Source organism: Dermacentor andersoni, chromosome 7, assembly GCF_023375885.2.
Source record: "Dermacentor andersoni chromosome 7, qqDerAnde1_hic_scaffold, whole genome shotgun sequence".
In the NCBI taxonomy this organism is placed as follows: domain Eukaryota; kingdom Metazoa; phylum Arthropoda; class Arachnida; order Ixodida; family Ixodidae; genus Dermacentor; species Dermacentor andersoni.
The window spans coordinates 126831240-126856288 of NC_092820.1; the positions used below are offsets into that span (position 1 = coordinate 126831240).

General features: G+C 46.2%; 1 protein-coding gene across 4 annotated transcripts in view; it reads right to left on the bottom strand.

The window, feature by feature from the left end:
• Nucleotides 1-25049, bottom strand: part of LOC129385538 (uncharacterized) — a 139981-nt gene that overhangs the window by 87758 nt on the left and 27174 nt on the right. The window contains exons 4-6 of one of the 4 annotated variants that reach the window (XM_072289331.1): nucleotides 21261-21349; nucleotides 18911-19103; nucleotides 16389-16519 (exon numbers count right to left, since the gene is read on the bottom strand). The exons of 2 other annotated variants lie outside the window; for them this stretch is intronic. In XM_072289331.1, the coding sequence (XP_072145432.1) occupies nucleotides 16505-16519; nucleotides 18911-19103; nucleotides 21261-21349 (297 nt within the window). In that variant the 3' untranslated portion in view covers nucleotides 16389-16504. Of the gene's footprint in view, nucleotides 1-6118; nucleotides 7300-16388; nucleotides 16520-18910; nucleotides 19104-21260; nucleotides 21350-25049 lie in introns of those variants that run through there. One more of the 4 variants, XM_072289330.1, reaches the window with a different exon arrangement.

The following is a 25049-nucleotide window of genomic DNA, read 5'->3' on the forward strand; positions in this document are numbered from 1 at the left end:
TATGCACTAAGATATTGCACAAAACTGGACGACGTGTGTGACATAGTCATTGACAAGTACAGAAAGGGAAAACTCACTGGTAATGGCAAGAACAATGACACGCAAAGTACCTAAAAAATAGAATAAGATGCTAACATTGTTTAATTGACAGCCATACCAAAAAAGAGCTTACGTATAAACCTGCACGAAAGTATATGAAATGCGTGACATGTTCATTACTACTTAACTTATTGAAGAAGACATGGCAGAACAAAAATTAGATTGTACTGAAAACTGAAATACACATTATCACTTTATTTTGCACTTGGCCACATCTTGAGTAACGGTGGCAAGGGGAACAGAAGGTAGCCCGCTTTTGCAGCAGCACATAAAGAACAGTCGCGGAAAGGCCTATTCCTCAATCAAAGACCAGGTAAAATAAACCAAAAACACGACTTCCCTTTCGCCCTGAATGCAGTGCTTAGTAATAAAATTACGTCACTTAAGGTCGTACCTACTGGGCACTCCTTTGTATAATAAACACGAACTGCAAAAATCTGCATGTAGGACGTACACTTGCAATGCTCATGCTTTCCAGAAGAAAAAAAACTTTTCATGCCTACACATGAAGGTTCTTCGCGCGGTCTTCCCGTCGGTGATTACCGAGAAAATACACTAACACGAACAGTAATTTTTCAGCTGTTAGTATGCTCTTAGAACGTGACACACAGAAAAAGCCCTGAGGGCGGTATGGAAAGCTGGGGAAGTTACTGAAGTTACAGAATGAGGCTTGGCACAGAAATGCACAAGTCATAGACCAAGTCACAATGAGGAGGAACATCTATCTGTCAGGTTTTTCTACCGGCAAGAGGGAAGTGTAGCACAATCAAGGCGCAACGACGTCCGGAGGCTCACGGAGCACATACATGGACAGGGATGTGTTCGTGTACATACATGCGCCTTCTGATGTACTAGGGTCTGCGCGCTCACGTGCTGTCTTTAGAAACCCGGAAAAACCTTGCAGGGCTTGTTTTTGCGGTATTTGTGCAGCACTGTAGAAAGCACGAGCGGTACGCGTCGTGAAACAGGTGAAACATCGCGGAGCACAAGCACACAGCTACCAAAGGACCAGGAAACTGACGAAACTACCCGCGCCAGTCAACGCGTAGCAGTGCACGCTCCTCGATAACAGCAGATAACGAAACATGAAACGTCATGCAGCGGGCTAAGCTGGCGCTGCGCCGGCGGGGCCTCACGGCACGGGGGCAAAGAGTGTCGAAGGTGATGGAGTAGCCAGGGAGTAGCGAGGAGTTGAAGGGGGAGAAGGGCTCGGCCATCTAGATCGGCGCGCGCGCGCGCGATGATCTACGAGGCCATGCAAGGGAAACGGATTTTCGGGTTCGCCCTGCACACAGATGGCGCGAATTACCTCTGCCACCGAAACAGGGGAGTTTTCCCCCTCTGGCAGCGCTGCGACAGCGGAGCGCAGCTGCTCCGCGGCCGTTCACATCGATTTCAAGTTTTTTGACCAATTCTCTATTGAAGTCCAAAAGCAAACCGATGAAAATGTTGACGGAAGGCGTGGTTGTATTTCAGTACGGAAAATTTGTGGCAAATAATCCGGAAAATGGGCGTACAGAGACCCTTTGTATTTGCCCTTGGTCATTTCCAATTGACAAAGAACAATGCAGGATATTGTGAAGAAATTTGTTCAATATTTGACAGAATAGACGTGTTTTCAAGACACGCGGCTCGAAAATGAAAGCTTCCATTGAGTCTACATTGTTCCCTGTCTAAATTTTGGGGGGTATAGTGATGATCCAATGGGACTGTGTTCAGTCTTGGACCGTGCACAGCTCTCTGAACGCGCACAACTTTATATTCGTACTGTATTCTTCACAGTGTCCTTTCACTTTTTTGCTTATTACGTGAGCATTAGGAGTGCCGAAGTGGAAAAAAAGCCATAGCCCTGCGCGGTACGCGAAACAATAACAGCGTACGCTGGAGAAACGGTTACACACGAGATTCATTTTCGGCACCACGCACTACAGGGCCTTTGCGGCAAAGACTCTCAGAGTCTTTTTCGCGAGAACGATCTCACCGGTCCGTCCGGCGCCGACGGCGAGTTGCGATTTGTGTTCCGCCTTGTCGTGCTCTCTGCACAGCGGTCTGCACAGTCTAATGTTGCCTGGTTGCAGCCGGGTGCGTAGCTCTATGATTAGCTTTTTCAGCAGTGGTTCGTACCATGCGAGGAGGCGGCATAACGTGTGCATAAGTGTAAACACAGGTATCCAGACCACATGACGCACATGTCACATCCCTCGACCCGTGGCACGCTATGTTGTTGTTGATTATGATGATGATAATAATGGGTCATTGGCATCTCCTTCTAAAAGGGGTCGTGACTAACTGCCACCTAGCCTACTTGAGTTAACTAGGCCTAGCTACATGCACCGTGCAACTGCTATATGCAACTGCTACATGTTGCGAAACCTGGTGGAATATAACGGAACTGCAATACAAAGCTTGCACGTATCGACGCTCCGCGGCGCGCATGTCACATCGCGTGTCGAATGACACCAGAACACGATAATGATGATGATGATGATTTAATGGCATCCCCTTCGAAACGGGACGGTGGCAAACAGTCACCTATAGTCTACTTGAACTAATCAGATATGTCATGCATGTTCTTTATTACTACAATATTTATACATTTCCATGATGTTCTTTTGCTTCTCAAGGCTTCGCTATCTACCTTCTACCGCCACCCATGCAACTGCTACATGGCATGCCACCTGGCATAATAATATCCCACTGCAATGCAAAAGGCGCACCTGTATAGACACTATCCGGCCCGTATCTCATATCGCAAAAGATGTGGCACAATACGATGTTGATGACGAGGATGATGATTTATTGGCATCCGCTTTGAAACGCAGCGCTGACACGGTCACTTCGCAAGCTTTATTGATTGAAGTACACAATCTATATTTTTTCTAGCATTCTTGCATACATCTTAAACTTAATCTTCTTCCTCAAACCTTCTTTAACTGCCTTGTATTGCTACCTGTGCATCTGCTACATGGCGTTCGACCTGGTCTAATAAAATGCAACTGCAATGCAAAATGTGCACGTATCGAGGCTACGCGGCGCGCAAGGACGTTTTTATAAAGCGCTTTTCCGCTGCATCCTAGCAAGCGCTGGTGTGGAGCAGTTGCAGAGTAGCTAGCTGACTCCGACGAAGCGGCCCCTGACTCGTTGCCCGCGATTATTGAATATTTTTTGTCTCGTTCGGGGCGATAGCTGCTATGGACACCGGTGGCGGACACATTCGCCAGCTGAAGCGGCTGTTGAAATAAGGCCACAACAGTTTACGTTGTAAAAAGTGTATGTCTCTGAAGTGTGCGAAGCCGGTGACGTGGTAGATGCAGAGTGGGCACGGGCGAGTTCATATATTGTGCATATGATGGTGGTATACTCGGTCTATTGTCAGCTGTACTTGACTCCTCGAAGAGGCAGGACGTGTGTCGAGTGAGCTCTTTTGCAATATGGCGAACAAGCTCTAAGTAATTCTCACGTGCTTCTACATGGAGTGAGTTCAAGGTGTTAAACATCTTACAGTGTATTCATCGCTCATTAAGTAGCGGGTTTGGTAGTCTACGGTACCGACGTACAGGCCATGCGATACTACAGCGAATGACGTACTCTTAGAAAACATTTTACGTGAGCTTCTAATACGTAATCAACACTGCGAAGCCAACACAAGTGAACTAAGGGTGCTCTCAATTTTACAATTTGGCCGGGCATTTCTGGTTGACCTTGAAACGAACACCAATTCTGGTTGCTCTCTGTCGCAGAAACTACAGACCATACTAAATGAGCTGTATGGGTATCTACCTTCGGCAGCCGATCGAGGGACATCTGATAGATTGCAAGTTAGCCAAAATAACTGAGAAATACTAAGGTACCTGAACAAAACACCATAAAATTGGCTGTGGGTGCATAAGGCAGCCCGAAAGTTCGAATAATAACCATATAGAAAAAACCATTCTTAATTTCTAAAGGGGCCAGCCTTTCTATTGGCCAGCAGCAGCTTCGTATTTGAATCTGCCAGAATACCAAATAAACCGTCCAGAAAAGTGTGAGATGAAGGCTTCGGTAGGAAATGGAGCGCTTGAGAAAAAGGTGGCTTCGGGCTGCACTTGCGAGCTCCAGATGCCGCGCACGACTGCAACAGTTGAATGAGGTGTTCACAGCAGCTTATGCTATCCGTGGACAGCTTTTCTCGCCAAGCCTGTGGCGTAGGCCAGGACCCTTTTAAAGACGTATACATGCAACGTGTCACTGGGACCATAAACTTCATGTTTGAAAATGCAGAGTAAAACATGTCTAGGACTAGGGCACCGACCGCTACAGGCAAACAAGGGGCTTACTTGGAAGCGACAGCATCCGCCGCCCTCCTTGAAAGTGGCAACGAGCACGAAGACTAATCTCTGACCATGACAAGATGACCGTCACGGATGGCGAGGAAATCAGTCGACGACTTTCCTGGAGGAACCGTGAACAGCTTTGCGGAAGGAGCGCGAACGAAGTCTGTTTCCAATGTCCTTCCTCCAAAGGTTAAATATAAGAGGCGGAGACCTGCGAACTTCACGACCCCTCTGATTGGCAGCAACAAAATTGTCTAAATATCTTGTGTACTGTACTTTGGAAGACGAACATTTTAACAGCGGACCTTTGATGCATTGAGAGGAGCTGACGTCTCCTGACGTCTGCAGACACGCTTGGCCGGACTAGAATGGGACTACTTGTGTGAATATGCAAATAATCTCAAATAAACCCCGCTTTCCTTCAATCCTACAGCCGGACATACTCATCCTTATGGCGTGGAGAATCCCGGCGGTAACGCTGCCCCGAGTGGCAACAATATGCATATATATTTCTTGCGCAGTAGAGACAGCACCAGCCGAACCACCCTATATATATATATATATATATATATATATATATATATATATATATATATACACAGTTACGGAAGGATGAAAGAAGAAAGGGGAAGACGACGATCGGAGATGCTGGCTTCTGTGTGCTGTTGGTGGTCAGCATTCTCAACTCCTCTGACCACCAACAACACGCCGCAGCCAGTGTCTTCGATCTTCCACCTCCACTTTCATCCTTCCATGAGCATACATATATATATATTTGTGTGTGTGTGTGTAGCGGGGGAAAGGGGAGCGGGGTTCGCCTTCTACTGTATGTAGTAGGCGAGAAATGGAATACGTGGTCACAATAGTACTTCTTACGGAGCATGACTGTGAACGAGCGTGGTCGCAAAAATAGCCATCTCGTCTAATGATTTAGAAGGCTAATTAACTGACACTGGCCCATTAACATCTTGAATATTAAGGTCATGTAGCATGGGGCAAATGGACGATGGCAGCTAATCTTGACCACAAAACAATTCAGCTTTAAAATACATCAAGAGTCCTCTTTTTATCAAGCGCGTTTGCCTGCACTTCACTTTCCAAAGAAGTCACCATTTAACAGATTTGAGCATTTCAGCACGAGTGCAAAAAGCGGAATGGTTGCTAGCCCTATATAAGGAAATTGGAGAGAGAGGGAGAGCAAGATATACAAATTACACAAAGGCAGGGACGTTAACCCGAGGTAAAGCCTGCAGTTTGCTACCCTGCACTATGGGAAGGGAAAGGGCAACTAAAGACAGAATGAAGAGCGGGTACAAAAAGAAACGCGGGCAAACAAAAAGGATAGGATCATTATACGAGGAAACTTGGCAACATCTTGAGGGGTGCGATGTTACGATGATATTCTTGTTTAACGGACAACAAAATGCCACGTACCGCATGGTTACTTTGTCTTTCTTGTTTTTTTTTCTTTTTTGAAGTAAGCAGTTGCGGCTAAAGTTTGGCTTTTTTTAATGATAACGACAAGAGGAAATGCTCACTTTTAGAATGTGAATCGCCTTCGACAGCAGTTGCTCTGCACCTCATGCAAAGGCACACGCTCACGAAGAAAATGTTTGTTTTACTGGTTGCAGCTTACTTACTGTCATCTAGATACTACTGATTGCTCGTTTAGTCATTGTTTCCTGTTGAGTATATAGTGTACTCACCTTGAAAAGGATGTGTACGCCATTAAATGAAATTGTTTTCTCCCGAAGTTCCAGTGTATTGGATGGAATGGGGTAGTATGGACGAAGGCTCATCGTTTCGCTTTGCAAGATTAGATTGAGGAATACGCCTCAAGGGGTATGTTTCACGAGCAAGATGCTTCCTTTAGTTGAGCGGGAGCAATGAGCAGGAGATACAGACAGCGACTGCAGTGCAACTGACGTCGAATTTTCTGGATGCGCTCCTTCGCCTGTAATCTGTTGTGCAAAGAAAGGTTGTGCCGTAAGGCTATATACATGTCATCAGTCTGTGATGCTCAGCCTAGTCCGGGTATTCTGCATTCGAAAGAGGCAATATTTCGCGTCATGAGGCCAAAGTAAAGACGCATCTCACCAGAGCCTCTTCAATGACTACAGGTTCATGGCGCGGTCGGTCAATATCAACCGACAGCGACGTTCATATTTCGTCTCAGTACGGGCTTCATGAGCGATGTGAAAACAGTACAATGAAGAATAGAAGCCACACCCTGCTTCAACCACTGTGAAGCAGAATGTTTATGCCCCGTTCATGTGCCTGACCTGATTGACAGCGATGCAGCAAACGACACAATCAAGTACTGAATATCAAAGGCTGCTTGTCTTGAAGAAAGGATTAATAACTCTGACGTGCGTGAAATACGAAGTGGCTGCGGCCAGTAAGACAAACAGGAGCGGGTAATTTTGAATTCTGAATAGATCCTATAAAGGCACTTCCCTCTTAATGCGACTAATTGATGCACACATAATTCTTAAACGCTGCATCTTCGTAATAGATCTTGCCCAACATTCACCGTTGGACCCGATTTACTTGCCCTTACACGGGGAGTGTTAACTGGGCTAACATGGTTGCGTAAAAAAATAAATTTATTTCAGTTCAATAGTAGCGACAATTTCGGATTTGTCGCCTTTTCTCAAAGTGTGACACGAACAGTGTCGCATCATTGATATGTTTAGAAGATAGGATAGGATATGATGTAGTTAATTATCATCATCATCGTCGTCATCATATTTTGTTCCCCGGGAAGGAAGGTGCATCTCCCATCGATTTCCAATCCCTCCTGTCTTGCGCCTGCTGACCACACCTTATGCCTACAAATCTCGAAATTTCCTAGTAGTACCTAGTTCCCTACAATCAAGGACACCGCTTTCCTGTTCTTTGCACCCATCACATATCAACGTTCACGTCAGCTAGCGATTAGTAATCTGTAGTGTATGTTACAAATTTATTCATCAGTACATCGTGGAGCATCGTAAAGGCTCACTAATTTTTCAAGGGGTAAGCTATTGGCCCGTGATAATTTACAAGATCTAACGCAAACATCTACTTGTCCAAAAATAATCACTTTAATCAGTTTAAGTGAAAGGAAAGAAAACACAGTGGTACAATGCATAGTCTCATCGTTGTGCGGTTGCTACGTCGCTCCTTCGCTGCTTTTCCAACGACTTGTGTCTTGCTTATTCTTCAAGAAAGCGTACAATTGCTCAGTCTGCACTTTGTGTCAAGTTTTCTGAAAGGCACGCTCCCATGATTGTAGATATACTATTAATGACCTGCCTCCTAAGCATGTAAGGCGTCTTACGGTGAATTTCATAACTGCTGCATTGTTAGTCACAGGAGTGTATTCATCACTACTGGGATACCTAACTCTCCGGTCGCTTTATTGGCTATCAGCCCTGCGGCGCGGACCACGGGAACTTCTAGCGAAGAAGCCGATAACGCTGCTCGGTCGGCTCTTCGAGGCGCCAAAGAGGAGTCGATACCTTTATAAAGGACAAACGCCGCTAGAAGAGTTGAAATGCGCGCACGGTACTTCAGGTTACACATCTGGAACACCCGAAGTTTACTGCAACGCAACCGGCTGCACCACCTAGACTCTTCTTCAGCTGGGATGCGAAGGCGCCATGCTACCCTGCTTTCTCGAATATGGCTAGAAGTAGCGTTTACAAAGTCTTTTGCTTTCCAAATTGGTTGCGCCGATGTTATCTCGTCTGAAGACTGTGGTAGCGAGGAGTCGCCTTAGCGCATCCTCTGTGATTGTCCTCGCTACAATTTACGCAGACAATCGCTCGCAATCGCGATAGCGCGCTTTGTTAAAAGGCCCTTAACAGAGGAGAGCATCGCACACGTAATGCGAAGACGTCGCATCGTTCCCCACCTAAGGCAAGTTGTTTTTTCGTGCATTTTCATTGCCATTAATTTATTATTTCTTTAATTCAGTTTGCTAGTGCAAGCAATTTCCCCGAATTTGTCCTTTGTGTCTTTGTTGGCTTCTCAGGATATGATAAATAAAAATCTGTCCCCTTGGCTATCCCCCTTTATTCGCGATCTTAACAGAGCAGGTAATTTTAGAATGCCGAGTCTAAGGGACCAAATTGAATTTAAACTGAGTTGAATATATTTGTATAGAAGTTCGCTCCTCCCAAAACAGACCGCCATTCCTGAAGGCAAGCCAACTGAGCAACTGTCAGTGGTACAGGACAGATAGTTTTTGCTATGTGGGCGATATCAACACTGGACTTTCTCACCTTCGGTCGATTCTTCCTCCCCTTTCTCCTTCCTCTACTGCAGGGTAGCCAACTGGGCTCGGTCGCACTTGACCTTCCTGCCTTTTATTTGGTCCTCTCCCTCTCTATTTCACGGAACGCGTTCTCCGCATATTTCAGATTACAGGGGCACATAGACCAGATTTTTTATAACCTCATAACGCGAGTGTCAGCCGGCCGCTGCTCTCGACAGCAGCTGCTGCCTTCTGGCGAGGACTGCAATGACTGCTGCAGACGGATGAACATGGCTGCACTTCGGGCCCGTCTTCGCATGCTGTGTATTTAGACGTGTCCTTGCCGCATCTGCTGAGCTGTTTGCTTTCGACGTGTTCTAACCGCATCTTTTGAGCGATATGTACGAATGTTGTTCGTTATTCACCACAAACCAGCGAAAGAGAAAGCTGCTCATGCAAGAGCCCTGCGATCGACCTTCATGGTGACACAAGAAGCCTGTGTCTCTGTGGAGTTTATATTCACCGCAAAAGTTTCCTGCAGCGCCTCAGAAATTGCACCATAGGATAATTGTTTTAAATAGAAAAGTCTTCGCGCGCGAGCAGCTTGCTTGGGTGTGCATTCGTTTTAGTGTAAACTACGCGATAGCGTGCGTCCTGCCTCTCCGTGGGACGGGCTTGTGATAACCACACAACAGAGGGATTGCGACCTATCGGAGTCTTTATCTTGCGCCTTCTCCGTTCACTTCCTGGCTTCTAAGCCACCGGAGGCCGACCTGTGCCAAAAACTGCGCGAAAGAAAGGTAAGCAGGAAGAGTTCGGGTGCACCTGTAGACTTCGTAACCTGCGCAGTGATTGTTCCGTAACGGCAAATAAACAATACTGCAAGGAAGTTCACGGATGTGGTGTCATGTGCGATTAATGCGCATGAATTAGCCGCATTCTAGTACACTCTTCGGAAAAAGGAAGTGTACTTTTTACTACGTCAGGGTAGTAACTGCTTGTTACATATTTTACTACCCTGTTAGTAACTGCAGTAAGTTATGGTAAAGGTATTAACTGTTACTTCTCTTGCCCTTACTAAACGCAGTTAGTAATAATTACTACCCGTGCCCTTATTAAACGCAGTTAATAACAGGGTAAGAACGTATGTGACAAGCAGTTACTACCCTAAGAGTAGCAAGTACCCCTGCCCTAATTTTTTTTTTTTTTTGGGGGGGGGGTTGCTAGACCAATATTCTTTCGCTTGGTGCCCGGGGTCTTTTTCTGCTACGTTCGACCTTGCATCTGGTGTCCTAATGAAACCCTCACCGCCATCTAGAATTCAATAGATGAAGTTATGTGAATCCCGTACTCTTACCGCCTCCTGCTTGTGAGCGCACAAACCTGTATACGACGTGATATTTTGTCAGTCAGCATGGGAGTGATGGTATTACACATATACTTGCCTACACTTCGTCCTTCTGGTTTCAAGCCGCTTTGTGAACTCATCGTTTTTAAACAAAGTACTGTTTTTATAAACATCACCGCCCCTTCCAGTCCGTGAAGATGGTCGTCACGCGAAGCTGTGTTAGCTACACATAGTGTTCCACCTTGCAACTGAAACTTCAAGGCAGTCTACATTATAAATGTTTTGTTTCACCATTCCATCGCGTCATCTTCAATTTTGCGTACTTCGCGTGGTGAACATGCTTTACATTGCTTGGATGGGTTTGACGATTGACGTGTTATTGTTTCTTAATGAGGTTACAGACACATTCGGCTGCGACAGAGGGAACGACATCAGTCCCGGTATGCCCGCAGTCCGCCGTTGCCGCTTGCGTTCGATGTCTCGAGTTTGCTGTAGTGCAGGGTTAGCAGCATCCGCCCATCATTGCCGCTGGCTATTCTTCAAAATCGAATTGTTTCAAAATTAAATATGTCCGTCGCGTAATACCAGGAATGGCTCATACCTCCGTGAACGCGGGTTCCCTATTACGATGATATACATAACCAAAGCTGAGGCAAAGCATTGCTAGCCTTGTTTAATCTTTATTGCAAGTCCAGGTTAGTCTGGTTTTCTAGCGATGTTGCGGCGTTTAGCCAGACGTTCGGCGCGCTGTTCGTCTGTTTCCTGGGCGATTCGTTTCCGCTTAATCTTGCTCCGATGTCGATTCCGGGCCTCCTCCTGCTTATCAGGATTGTCGCCGTCCATACTGCCGACTCAAGTGTGGTTGCGGCTCACGCGAGCTCTCCTTTTCAATTCTCCAACATGTTATCAGGCATGCGACGCAGCTGGCAAAGCGAGCGGAGGTGAGCGCAACGACGAGGAACGCGATGTGACGTCATACCAAACGGCGGCGGTGGCTTTTTCGACTGTCGATTCGACAATTTTTTCCATCGTGGCGTGACTATTCTTTATAAAGGCCCCTTGAGATATAAGGAACCTTGCATTTGCTATGGCTTCCAAGTCGGCCTTGGTCAGTGTTTCTCCCGACAGTCTGTGTTTTGTAGCTCGTGGAATTTTGGATGCAGCTTGTCTGTGAGTCCTTGTTGATCCTTGCATTTTGAAGCATTTGGTTGGTGAGCTCTTGCTGTCTCAGTTGACTACGGTGTAGCTTGTCTATGAGGTTTCGTGGTTTCGCAATTGGTTGTGCTGATTCTGCAGTTTGATCTGCTGGTTCTGCTGTTTGTTTTCGAGAACCCATATGGCTGCGGTTTCGGCCGAGGAGTCAAAGCTGCTCGTACCAGCCAAGTCACTCGAGCCGTTTACCGCTTCGGCGCAGCTCACGTGTTGGACCCAGCGGGCGCGAGATCGAGAACGGGAGCGGGAAGCAATTCGCAGTATTGACCTCGAACTGCTGCGCCCGGGCTAGCTGTCCAAACTGACACTGCTTGAGCTGGTGGCCGAAGTGCCCAGCTCCAGGAACTCTTGACTGGTCGAGTTGCAGAGGTTGTCTCTTTCTTGAAGCTTGTTGAAGCGATGTGGCCGTATATTGTAGGATGGAGGATTTGGCTTCAGTCTCTTTTTTCACTCTGTACTTGCAGTTTCGTGCGTTTCTCTTCAGAGCTTGCAGGTCGGTTTGCAATCGTGGTATTGTGGTTGTCCTGTCTTGCTCCATTTGCAGCAGAAATCTGGCACCTGTTTAGGACAGACGTCTTGGTGGAATACCGTGTCTCCAAATCCGCGGCCTTATTGGACGGACTTGCGATATGGTTTGCAGCGGAAGTCTGCGCTCTGGAAGATCATGTAAAAACCAAAGCTCTTTCCTTAAATAAAGATGGTTGAACGCAAAGCTTTCCCAGAATGCAAACAGTCCAAAGCCAACAACCATGCAATGAAACCAAGAAATGTTGACTGACCCGATGCTATGTACATATGATTTAAGCCTTGTTTAGGATTGTATTTTTTGAACGTTTAAGTTGAAGGAAGACACTTTTCGTCAAGTTGCATAGCCTTTACATCAGATAATGCAGCCTTTGAGTACGCTCACACACACACTTTCAGGACGAGCATACAATTGCACTGTGTACATATATATATATTATGATAGATGGTGTCCTGCCTAGCAAATGCAACCTGGACTTGCGTTAACTTTGTGCGCATGCGCTACTCCTGCTGAGGTCGTCGATGTGCGCTGTTATCAGGGAGTGACCTGCCGGCCAGTCGACGCTGGCGCGTTACTGCGAATGTAAACCGTAGGGCTCTGTGCAGATGTGTAAATTGCCTTTTCTGCAGCGCGTTTTCGGTACTCACGAACGAATCAGTGAGACATAGAAAGCTACAGTTTCGTAGGAAACGTGCGGTCTTTTGAATATTACGACTGCCGTGGTCGACGGAACCATTCGGACGTGAACAACGGTGTATCGTGCCAGTGCCAGCATTCCTGCCATGAGTTCTGCGGTGCTCATTCTGGTATGAGGACATTGCTGACGCCTCTGAAGACATCCTCCAGGGTGCGTATGTTGCCTTTGACGTTGCGGTAAGTACTTCGCAGCTCTATTCTGTTGATGCTGACCACCATCTTGGCGTCTTCCTTGTCGGCCGTGCGTGCGATTATTAAATTTGCAATTCTCTGTACTTGTGCGCGTACTTCGTCATTCACTTTTTGCTGCGATAGTACACTCGGCTCTGCCGATGGCATGCGACGGTATTCCATTTGGCGAGGTCGAGACCTGCTTGCGGGCGGTAGGCGATCTTCAAGTCGTCGAGCGGCAGGGGCGGCATGCTGGGTCTGCGTTGTTGCTCCGACGCTGCTGGATTGGAAGCTAGCTTTATTTGATTTTATTGTTGGCATCTTTGTATTCTTCGTTTCCTTCATGCCCTATTTTGTTTTGATTCAGGCACTTTCCGTTTCGATTGTTAGGCCGCTTTCTATGTCATTGTTCCAGGTAAAATTCCAGGTGATTTTTTCTGTCCGGTCCATCTGCATTTCATTTGCTTCATTTTCTTTCTAGTTTTTTGACATTTCGGTTGCAGCAACTACCTCTAGGCTCGCCGTAGGGGTTTTTCGCCGCAGCATGGGCTAGCGTTCGTGTGCTTCTCCTCACGCGGCGTGCGCCGCTACGCTGTTTCTTGCGATGCGATTCCAGGAGCTGGTTTCGGCGTTAGGCTTAACCGTGGGCTTAACCAAGCGGACGTGCTCTCGTCGGGAATAAGGTTTGATATCCTGAAATAAGTTGCGCTCACCCGAAAGTGGCTAGTGTCTGTCGATTTATCTCGTCTTGCCGGTTGTATTGGTGCAAAACTTGGGGTCGTCACTGGCCGTGTACCGGGTTGAGAAGCGCGAAAAGCGACAGCCCACGCGAGACACGTCAGCTCTCCAGGTCACCCACACCGATTTAGAAAATATGTATATTAAAAAAATAAAAATAAAAAATCAGAACCTACGATTCGGTCCGCTCAAAGGCAATAAAAAGAAGAATTGCCATCGAGTGCCGTAGAACTGCGTTGTCATAGTCGTGAGAACAGATAGTGACACAAAGCCTGCAACGACAAGAGGAATTCCTCAAAAGGTGCGGTTTCCTCGGGGAACGCCTCGGCTCGTTGGAGAAGGGCCTCCAGAGGAAGACAAACAAAGAAAGGCACGCACGTCAAAGAGAGACTTGTCACCCAAGTGGGGGGAGAGTAGCATTGCCATACTTTCCCCACGTCTCCCCCGCAAAAAAAAAAAAAAAACACAAGTGACCGCCAACTGTGCAATGCCCGTTGTTCGCTCATCACCTGAAAAAGGAGGAACGCGTTTTTCCGCTTGTCATTGGGCGCAAGTTAAGGAGAGCCTGCACAAAGAAGCACGAAGCGCGTACTTCGCATGGATGAAAAGGCGCTGTACACAAGGTACCGCTTCACCGCGGGAGGTCACACATCGGTCAAACTGGGCAGTGGATTGTGGTAGCACCACGCAGCACTTGAGGCGCCGGTAGGGGTGGGACACTTGATAAAGCACTGTCTCCGGTGACTGAGCCTTCTGGCTTTCATCGCTGCGCATATACTACGCAAAGGCAAGCGGAGGGGATCATAGAATTTGTTGAATTCCTAGCTATCAGCATCCACCAAGAAATATGATGCAAGTTTTTGAGACAGCGCTCCGTCAGTAGCGCTTTCACAAAAAAACAGTTACACTGCTTGAATGTATGCTTTACACAGTGAAGCCGGAATGCTTTCTTTTTTGCTCTAGTTTCTTTTTTTTTTAAATTCTTTCCACGACAACAATATCTCCTTGAAAAGATAGTCACGGTAGCCGTTCTCAGACTCGTTCGTACAATGTTACCTGCTGCGTGAAGGAAATGTAAAACAAACTGGTGTGATGTCCATAGCACGTCCCGTCTATTTCTGCATGGCACGTTTTCTTTCTTTTACCTTGTCTTCAACTTTGAGGGGCTAATATGCATGGAAGCTGCAGCAAGCAACTAGCAGGCATTACTTCTAGACACCCTTACAAAGCTATGACTACTCTGCGCATATGCAAAGTGACTCGAGGGCACCTATTTTTAGAGCTTCAATATCACTGAACAACAAAGAATAATATTAGGCCAGAAGCTTTTCTGACTGAAAAGTATACAATTAAGGCTGTAGTCAACTGGCTCTATATGGTGATGAGAATGTTTCACGTGATAACTGTGACATGCTGATTGAAAGAAATGCCAGATGTACAGTGCGGAATACGTATTAGACGGTTTAGCCTATAACAGAGCTGATATTTAGGCGATTATTTGTGAGAGCGTATGGCGGACATTGCTAGACGGATACCTTATCGTCGTCATTGGGGAGTTTTATTTTTGTCCGTAAACATCCAAACGATTGCGTCATACTAGGGTACCGAAGTTGCTGACAAGAGCAGCTAATCTGGTAGCGTGATGTTGTGGTGTTTTGTACAACTGCATGGTGTTTGCATTCTTTTTCTTCTGTCACGTGCGTGTTATCGCGAAAACATCGTGAAAGAATTGCATAGGAGTGTTTTGTCGCTGCGAACGCTTTCCGCAAGCAATGAGTTCGAACATTTAGGTCACTGCAGCGTTAACTTAGTGTGCTCTCCGGCTGGACACTGCCTCATCAAATGTCGTTACCAGTGTTGCTACTCCGTATGTCTCTTTGGAAACCCGTCATTCCGCAAACGGCATTGCATTTACGTACACCCAGTACTTCAGCCGCAATTCTCATAGAGAATGCACGGCAGGTGCGACATCAGCTTCCAAGAGTCTAATGATTGTCAGTAGTCTAGCCAGACCGACCTCACGACCTACGTATAAACATTCGGCCACAAAATTAAGTTCATGGTTAATTTTGGCGCAAGTAACATTATCGCAGTAACCACAGTAGTGTGTGTTTACCTTGTTTTTGAGTGGTTGACACAGTTGGTAGACTTGACTTTTGCGCCAAATTGGTTAAGTCGCCGACATGATGGTGGAAAAATTCTCGCTTTCCTACTATGTTTTATCAGCAAACGCTGGATAATGGAGAAAGCTCTTGATGGCCTCTGCCAAATGTACAGTGAGTTTCCTGCACTCTTTCGCGGCGCTACTCTTTCAGGTAGCTGCTTGTTTCGCCAACACATCACCTGCCACAGAAATACAGAATCCGCTATATCGCTCCTGTTTTGCATCTAATAAGCTGGCAACATGCAATGTAGTTTGCGACCGATCTCTGCACCATCTGTCGTGTCCAAGCAGAACTTTGTGGTGGCTGGCTGCAATGCAAATAAATGCGAGCACATCGTTTTTCATGACGGGATATTAGGGTCAAGGCAATAAATCTACGAAAATATGTGCAAGTGGGCTGTGATCGTTGAGCATGTATCCGAATGTACGGTGCAAATCATGTAACAAGCGCAAGTTTTAAGACAAGATTAACACCAGACAACTTGACATTCCTACATACTTACACTAAATCTTAAACAGTTGATGCTTTGTAATGTGAATATACGTTGTTTCAAATGAAACATACAGAAAATTAGGTTATGTGAGCTTAGGCCAACCTACTCTGCCAGTATGCCTTGATCAGCAAGCGCGTGAGAATATTGAGATCTCTGTTTGGGCTCTGCCAATAGATGTTAATGACCTGCACGTTTACACTGGGTTCCCTATGCCATTCATCAACGCAGCAACTATTTAACCACAACGGCACCTGCCACAGGAAACAGTATAAGACAATCACATCTCCATTCCACTCCATCGTATATAGTATACATATAGGCCAGTGCCACATACAGGAAAGGAATCATGAATGATCACAAGGAAAACAAATTTTTCAAGTCTTTCACGCAAGTTTATTATGTTGGTGTAAGGGTAGGAAATGCGTATTGACGTACAATAAAGTGTTTATTTAAAGTATCCGAGCTGCTAGTAAGTCCCTTGTATAAACATTGAAGCACTGAAATCAGAAGGGTAATTCCTGAAAAGAATAGATGAACAGGTCCTAATAAAGAAGGCATGTTAACTTGCTTTTATTGGCTGTGTCACTGGCATAACAAAAGAACGAGCGCCAGACACGGGGTGCCTTATGCATCGGACGGTGCATGATTGGCTCTTTAATAAATTGCTGCTGTCTAACGCATATACTTTCTAAAATTGTGATGCTTGTTCATTGCCCTATGTTGCGATGTTAGCGTTATACCTGATTTCTTTTTTTTTTTTCGTAGCTTAGTAATTCGAAGCTATATTCGTAAAAAATATTAACTTATCTATACATCACTTGAAACAATGGGCAGAAGACATCTTTCTTTTCCAGTACTATGCATAATTTCGCTTATTGTTCGCGTTGGTAGCCCTTCACATCTATTTGATTATGGAAATTCAGAATGCTCCTATCAAAAGACTCAGGTGGATGCGAGCATCAGTTATGCCAATAGCCCCACATTTCACGAATACACCGAGGCTAGCGCTAGTAAATATAATTTTTACGGCATGTCGGGGATGCTACCCAATTTGTTGCTTTGCCTACACGACTTCACCATGGATGCATAGGCAAAACACGCTTATATCTATTGAAAGTATCCAACTGATGTGGTTTCAAGCCATAACGCGTTGTGTTGTGCATGGAAGCACTACTCTTGCATAAACAACAGTCGAGAACTTCGCAGAGGAAAGGAAGCGTTTGGCTTCGCACTTATCGCTACGTCCAAAAATAATCTTGGTTCATGCAAGGGACTTGTTTCTCATACCCAGTGGAATGAGCACGCAAGTAAAAAACTATGATTGGTTAACTTAGCTATTTTTAAAGCACACCGTTTTAACACTGAATAATAATAATTGTAATTGCCAGAAATTAGGCGCTTAAAGCTAGAGACCTGGGAGTTCATGAGTTCTTGTTCTTCTGGTTTCTTTTCAATGTCCGAAATAAAAAAGGGTACCCATTTCTCTACCAATAGAGCTGTCGTGTTCACACATGGTCAACACTGGGTCTGAAGCGCGTTTGCAAGACTCAGCGTTTTGTAGGCCGACAATATTTGTACGTAAATCCACGGGGGAGGGGGCGGGGTAGAAATGTTCGCGCTGTAATTTAGAATTTACCCAAGACAGGAGTGCGCGAAGCAATCCTAGCGATAGTAAGGTTTATCCTAGGCTTTGAACTCCCCAGACACTGCTCTAACAATACGCGGATGCGACATACGCAGATGCACCGAAGCCTCTTTTTTCTTTATGTGTGGGGTTTTCACATGCCAAATGCTCCATATGATTATGCGGCGCACCGTCCTGAGAGCTCTGAATTCATTTTGACCACCTGGGGTTCTTTAACGCGCTTCCAATGCAAGGTACACGGGCGTCTGTCTTTCTCGCGTTTTATCTTTTTCTTTTGTTTCCCATTTGGCCCACATTGAAATGCTGCGCCGTTGCCGCAGTGCGATACCGTGTTCTGGGGCTTAGCAGAGAAACGGCAAAGCCACTACGCCGCCGCGGTGAGTACGCGCCAAAAAGTTTCTCGCACCTTGAAAAGTTTAGTAGGCGGGAGAGAAGGCCTATGACGTCATCGCTACTGCGCCACTGCCTGGTCCGCGGAAGACACCTCTGCCGGGTACAACGAGAATGTAATTAGTACAAGTTGAGATTGTCATGCCAATATTGTTTTTCAATTTCTATTTTTTTTTTTTTGTCTAAACAGATTTACCAGCAAGGGCGTAGGCTGTGGATGAAATGCCTGAATTGAAATACCTCATTCGAAACGAAAAACCCTGATTTGGGCCACTTTGCCAATACCTTATTTCAGCGTCTACCTAGCATATAGGTTATGCCATTATATAGAGCGCGTATGTATATATATATATATACGTGACATACGCGGCATATATGTGCGCCGTGACGATGCATAGGTGTGGCGACACGAGAGCAGGAAAGTTCTAGCATACGGCGGTCAAACATCCAATTTACCCGTATAGTTGAAACGTGTAACACTGTTCCAATCAGAGACGTATCAAGTGTTAAGCGGTGGGATTTATGCATTAATATACTCTCAAAAGCAAGATGTGTCTCATATGTGGGGACAAGAGAAGGAAAAACCTAGGTGATAAAAATTTGGTATGCTGTGTTGTTCCAGCGCGTATCGTTCCTGGCCGCTTGTCGTGATCTCTTCAAGAATATCGCTAACTATCACCGGTACTTATTTCTTTCGATCCTAAATCTAGACCTGCTCAAATTGTGCACACACCACCTGGTAACTAAATATAATTGACAACTCGAAGCGCCGCAACACTAATTAGCGAATAGTGAGCACTAGGTAGCTCGTTCTCTCATTTAGTTTAGCCTCTCTATTGAACGCAAGAGCATTCAAATGGGGCCGTAAACTTACGTGCACGATCCGTTTCATTATAAAGTTGCTTGAAAATTCGGGCATGCCGCCGCTAGTATCGTCAATCGAAATCGCCGTGCCGTAGTCGGCGACGAAGATGATCCTGGTAATGGTCACCTGTATTGTGATTGTGACCTGCGATCCCGGAGGCTTCCCGAGGTTTTCCTTGTTTTTGCTCTTGGCTACCCGTATGCTGGAAAGAAGGAAGCGTATTATCAGAAAGATTCCACGATCACTTTCTCCATACGTTATCTTTACAAATAGGTAACTAATAAAGGATATTCGTAATTTGCCTCTTAATCTGGCAATGCTTTCCGCGTCCGCCATGTTCGCCGAGTCTCAGACGGGAAGCGTTCGTACGTGATGCGGCCTAGTGCGGCTCGATGATCGTCGCCATGTGGCTTTTCGAGGCTCTAAAATGCGAGAGTCGCATTCATTTTCCAGTGAATCGCGAAAGGCTAACTTAACCAGGTCCCCTAGAATCGACCAGGAACGCACCTGCTGGGATTTAGGTTCTTGAGTATGCGTCAGGACGGCATTCTCAACAGGCGTACCGCTTCGAAACGGAAACTTTTGTTTAGCCTCTTTTTCATTTCCTGCTGACGCACGTCTTCACATTTGAGCTAATAGCCTTGTACCCACTTTATATTTTTGACTCGGGCCTCTAAGGCATCCTTCTTTTGCATTACAAATCCCCGGGTTCGTTGCGTCCGCGAGAAAACAGGTCACGTGTCAAAAGTGAAAGCTCCAGTAGCAGTGCCGCTGGTGAAAGCTGATACAAGCTCCATGGACGCAACTACTGAGCACTGTGCTTGCCCAGTTCGACTTGCATTCGCGTTCCGAGCATGTGAGCTGGAATTGTGCGAGTCGGGTCTCGCATATGCGAAACAAGTGGAAACGAAGCAGAAAGGCGATGGGCATTGAAGTGCAGGTCCGCAGTTGACTTACGGCCGATGTATGCAGTCCGTATGCAGTCCAACACATCTTTGCTCTTCAGTAAATTTCCTTCTCATAATCCCTGTGAGTAATTTACCTAAATAAACGTACTCCATCACAGACTCTAGAGGTTCACTGGCAATCCTGAACTCTTGTTCCCTTGCCAGGCTATTGACCAATAACTTTGTCTTCAGCATGTTAATCTTCAACCCCACTCTAACACTTTCTCTGTTAAGGTCCTGAAACCAGTGTTGGTGAACAAGGCATGTCATCTGCAAACCGAAGGTTGCTGAGGCATTTGCCATTGATCCTTACTTCTAAGCCTTCCCAGTTTAATAGCTTGAATACTTCTTCCAAGCCTGAAATGAATGTCATTGAAGAGATTGTGTCTCCTTGTCTGACCCCTTTCTCGATAGGTAAATTTCTACTTTTCTTGTGGAGAATCAAGTTAGCTGTGGAGTTTTTGTGGATATTTCCCAAGATATTCACGTATTGCTCCTGTATTCCTTGATTACGTAATGCCTCTATGATTGCTTGTATCTTTACTGAAGCAAATGCCTTTTTATAATCATTGAAAGCCACATAAAGAGGTGGTTTATACTCTGCAGATTTCTCGATTGCTTGATTGATGACGTGGAGGTGATCCTTTCTAGAATACATTTTCCTTAAGCCAGCGTCTCCTTTGTGTGGACTAAAGTCAAGTGTTGCCATTATTTTATTGGAAATTATCTTGGTGAATATATTATACAATACTAAAAGAAAGATAATGAGCCTGATTTTCACATTCTTTAACGTCTCCCTTTTTGAGGATTAGTATACTCTTGGCATTCTTCCAGTTCTCTGGCATACATGAAGTCTCGAGGCATTGCGTATAAAGTGCCGCAAGGTTTTTAAGAATGATGATTACTCCATCTTTCCTTAAATCGACTCTTATTCCATCTGCTACTGCCGCTTTTCCCAGATTCCTGTGTTGCAAGGCCATCTAACATCATCGCTAGTTATTGAGGGAGCTTTAGTATGTTATTCAGGACTACGAATGAGGATAGCGTGGCTGCTCTGGGTATTGTACAGGTCTGCACAGAATTTTTCTGCTGCTTTTAAAATATCTTCGAAATTAGTAGTACCGATAGCACCGAGCGCAGAGTTTTCAAGGAAATGCCAGCAAGTACGATGGCAAATACTTATTTGTGAGAGAAGTACATCCCAAGGGAGCAAACCTCTTTATATTGCAAGAACGTTGGCCATTGGACTAACCAGTCCTCTAAAGGGTGGAAAATGTTTGGTGTGGATGGCCAAGTGATCGGATTTACATAGTTATATTTGAGCTCGTAAGCCATTCAGGTAACCACTCTGCACTTTCCAATGGAAAATAGAATCAAATAATCTTAATTGAAGCATCAAATTTCTATCTTACGGGTCATTTCCGATGTAAACGCCGATGCAGAGAGTGAAGGTACCGGGGCTGAGCTGTACCTGTTGTTTCGCCAAATACTCAATACGGTGCTGAAAGGGTGTGAATACATCGGTCAGTGCTACGGCAAAATTTCGTACACATTTAACATAATTCTCACGGAAGTACACACGTGAAATTTACATGACATTGTTTGCATATGAATTATGTAAGCTTACAGAATGAGTATAAAGGTGAATGATTTTACCGTCGCCCTTCTGACGTACCAACTCAAACCAAATTTTTATCTTCGCTAAGGTGTAAAACCTGATTAGGCAATATAACGACAGTGTTTCATAAGGGATTGCTTCTGTTGTCGCATAATTGCCTTCGCATTGAAATTTGTGCATGCGAATTTCGTTAATTAAACATAAGAAATGCGAATCATGATGTGGTCGCTCTGACTTACCTCTATTTAAGGATTGGGGAAGTGTAGCAACTAATGCCACCATTTACCACTCATGTAATGCAGGGAATTGCCTCTTTGGATATGAAGCAAACTGCATACCACGATGAACTGCTGATTCGTATGCGTGCATATACCCGCAAGCAATAAAAATACGCTAGGGCGGAGCAACTGCCGGCATGCCTCTGGAAGGATAGACCCGTCTGTAGTTTGCACCATTGTTTTCCTACTCCCCCGCTTCCACCTACCATTACTCCCACTACGACTTTCCTGGCCTACATCATCCAGTAACAAACCAACTGCTCCACCGCGTGTCGTCCCAGAAGTGTCTTCGTAATAACATCAACAAAGATTTTTTGGGCTTTAATATTGCCTTTGCCGCTGTACATCATTGCTATGCGGAGAAGCATATACAGCATATCGCGTTGAAAGGAAGTGGTCATTTTCGCAAGTACTAAGCGTACAGAACGTGTCCTAGTTTTGCGTGCTTTGGCGTGGCATCCGTCAGGCTGAAGGAAGAGCAGGGTTTCTCTCTCTGGTGCCTTCCAGTCGGCGCGTTGCTCCATCCAGCTGCGCAGCTAAGAAGTTCACGCGAGGCGACTGCGACGCATGGTGCGCGAGAGCTTTGACAATTCTCGCCTCGCTGCCCGTGCGCATTTGTTGTCCAGTGCACAAAGGGTCGGGCCAGGCAGATTGTGGAGCTCCTGTGACGCGGGTTCAATTCTGCGCAGCACCGCAGAAATTTTAACGACTTCTTAAGAATGTTGCACGGGCCCATTATGGGATTTTGGCTAAAATGAGAGCACACATACCCAGTGGTAACATACTTAGTAGCACATATCCGGGGATCTATATGAGAAATATAATGCCGGACTGCGAACGCTAAAACGCTCATGTATAACGCATGTAGAAGGCAGGCTTCTCTCTCACGCTTTTCAGTGGAGATGCTGTTCAATCTAAAGCTGAAAACGCGAGGTCCGCTAGTGGGGCGTACGTGAGCATGTATTAACGCGGCAGCGTTATGGAGCTTTCGTCGCAAAAAAGCCGGTGTTGTCGGCGTCGGCGGTGTTGGTCGTTAGTGAAAAATCCCGGAAGGCAATTAATAATAAAAAAAAACAACTTGCAAGATGGGCTGGGTGGGACTCGATCCAGGGTCTCCTGAGTGTGAAACGGAGACGCTACCACTCGGCCACGAGCTTTTTTTTTATCGCCTCGCTTTTCACAGAGTTTACGAGATCAGAAGAACAGATTAACAAGATAATAGTACCGAGAACCGTCAGCTGTTTGCTGACTACAAGCCATCAGTATTTCGGCATCTGCAACAACATTTCTAATCTTGTACCATAGTGGGTTGCAAGATTAGAAACACTCAGCCACGAGTGCGATGGTTCAAAGAGGGACAAAAGCGCCTCTAGTGAATACGGTGTTGCCTTTGAAATGCGCCGTAGAAAGTTATACTGCGGTGTATATCGGTAATTATGAGCATGTAAATTACAGAAGTCCCACTTACACGAGTAGTGAAGTACGTTTCCGCTACATTTCTTCTGCGCTCAGCGCACACGCAGAGCCATCTTGCGGCAAACACAGGAGACCCCCTCCTCGCAATGTACAGCGCTGCCCCGACACGTGGCGCGCCACTAGCCCCATGATCGCGTCCGCCTTCATGGCCCGTCGCGGCCCGGCTGTCTGTGCCGACCGCGACGTTTGGCTCGCGTAGATCGTTTGAGTGGGTGGTGCGAACGGGGTGCGATAACGCTATCGCGTTCCACTCTTTAAGCGAATCTTCAGTGCCCTCCAATTTTTGTTCAAAGAAAAAATATATTTTTACGCTAAAGCATTGAATGGCTCTTGAGCGAAAATCGTGAGTAAGAGCGAAACGACATCTGACTTCCGATTGGCTGCGGCGCCGAGGTGCGCTCGTGGCGCCGGCTCATGCTTGCTGGGTCGGGCCTCGACCGAGCAGCGCAAGCGTAGTACAGCACCTGCTGCCGAGCTATTGGGTGAATGGAGAGGGCCGCGAGAGCATGTCACCCTCACTCTCGCTCTCGGAAGCTTACGTAATCCTTGCCTTCCTTGTCCGCGCAAGCTCTCGCCTGCGTTCCAGCTGCGCCTCGGTAAGGCCAAATGAAAGCATGCCGAGCGTATCAACGCATTCGCTTGGCCGCAAGGAGTTCGCAGCACGAAGGAACGCTTAGCAGCTTTCAATTAGACATGAATGCATTTTTGTTCCTAATTCATAGGCGAGAGAGACAAAAGGGGAGTAAAGACAGGGAGGTTAGCCAGTGAAGGTACCGGCTAGCTGCAGTCGCCAATGAGTGCGGACGTGTCCGCATCGACCTCAGACATCTTCGCCTATGCATAGTGTCACAAACCTGGATAAGTGATCCAAACCATGCACATCGGATTCAGCTCTGTGTTGCGTTGGCGAATGTCAGTCTCGCCTACTAGGACTGCCTTTTCAGAATTTTACGAGACCTTTCGCCCCGACCACGTGTGAGCGAGCCTTAAGCCTTGTGGCAGGCTCAGGGCACAAACCCTCTAGCCAGTGGCTGCGGAGGGAGCGTTCGTGTGTGCCGTGCGCACAGGGCGCCCGCTGAGCTTCGCGGGCTACAAGTGATACACCGTAGATGGGCAAATGATCGCGCCGGCGGCTGTTCAAGGTACCAACGAGAATAAAATTTTGAGCAACAAGCATCAAGAATTCTAACCTCGCCGCCGCGGAGGGAGGAGCCCTCGAAGTGGCAAGTACTGCACGTCACCACTCGGAAGAAGAGAACCGATAGACAGAAGAGGCCACCCGTCCCACACCTGTCACGGACCGACAGCATGATTGTCGTGAGACGGAACTATTAAATTTACGCACCATGCCGCCTGGCACAATGCCGGCCACATTGTGTGCGGAACTAAATCTTTCGAGGCCCAGGACCAGGAACAAAGACCAGCTCCGGAATATTCCCATACAACATTGACCTTTCTATATGTCCTACAATTCTGCCACCAACCTGGACTACTGGGCAGGCCATGTTCAAATGGTTAGAACATTGCGCTGCTGTGCTGAATGAAGAAAGTTCGGATGCAACAGCCGAATCTAATTGGGTAGAGTTGGTTTGTGGTATGCGTACTTATGCGCCGCTCTCCAACAGACAGCGTTGCCAGATTGGAAAGTCGGCACGACACCAGAAACTCGCTAAAATTTCCCCAGATTTCACCAGAAAATAAAATTGCTTTTAAATGCACAAAAATGACCAAGAATTAACATTCGTCAAGCACTCATCTTATTATTTATATAAAATCACGATGACAAGCCTTTAATTATCCCTTGGAGCATCGTAGACGCCTGAACGAAA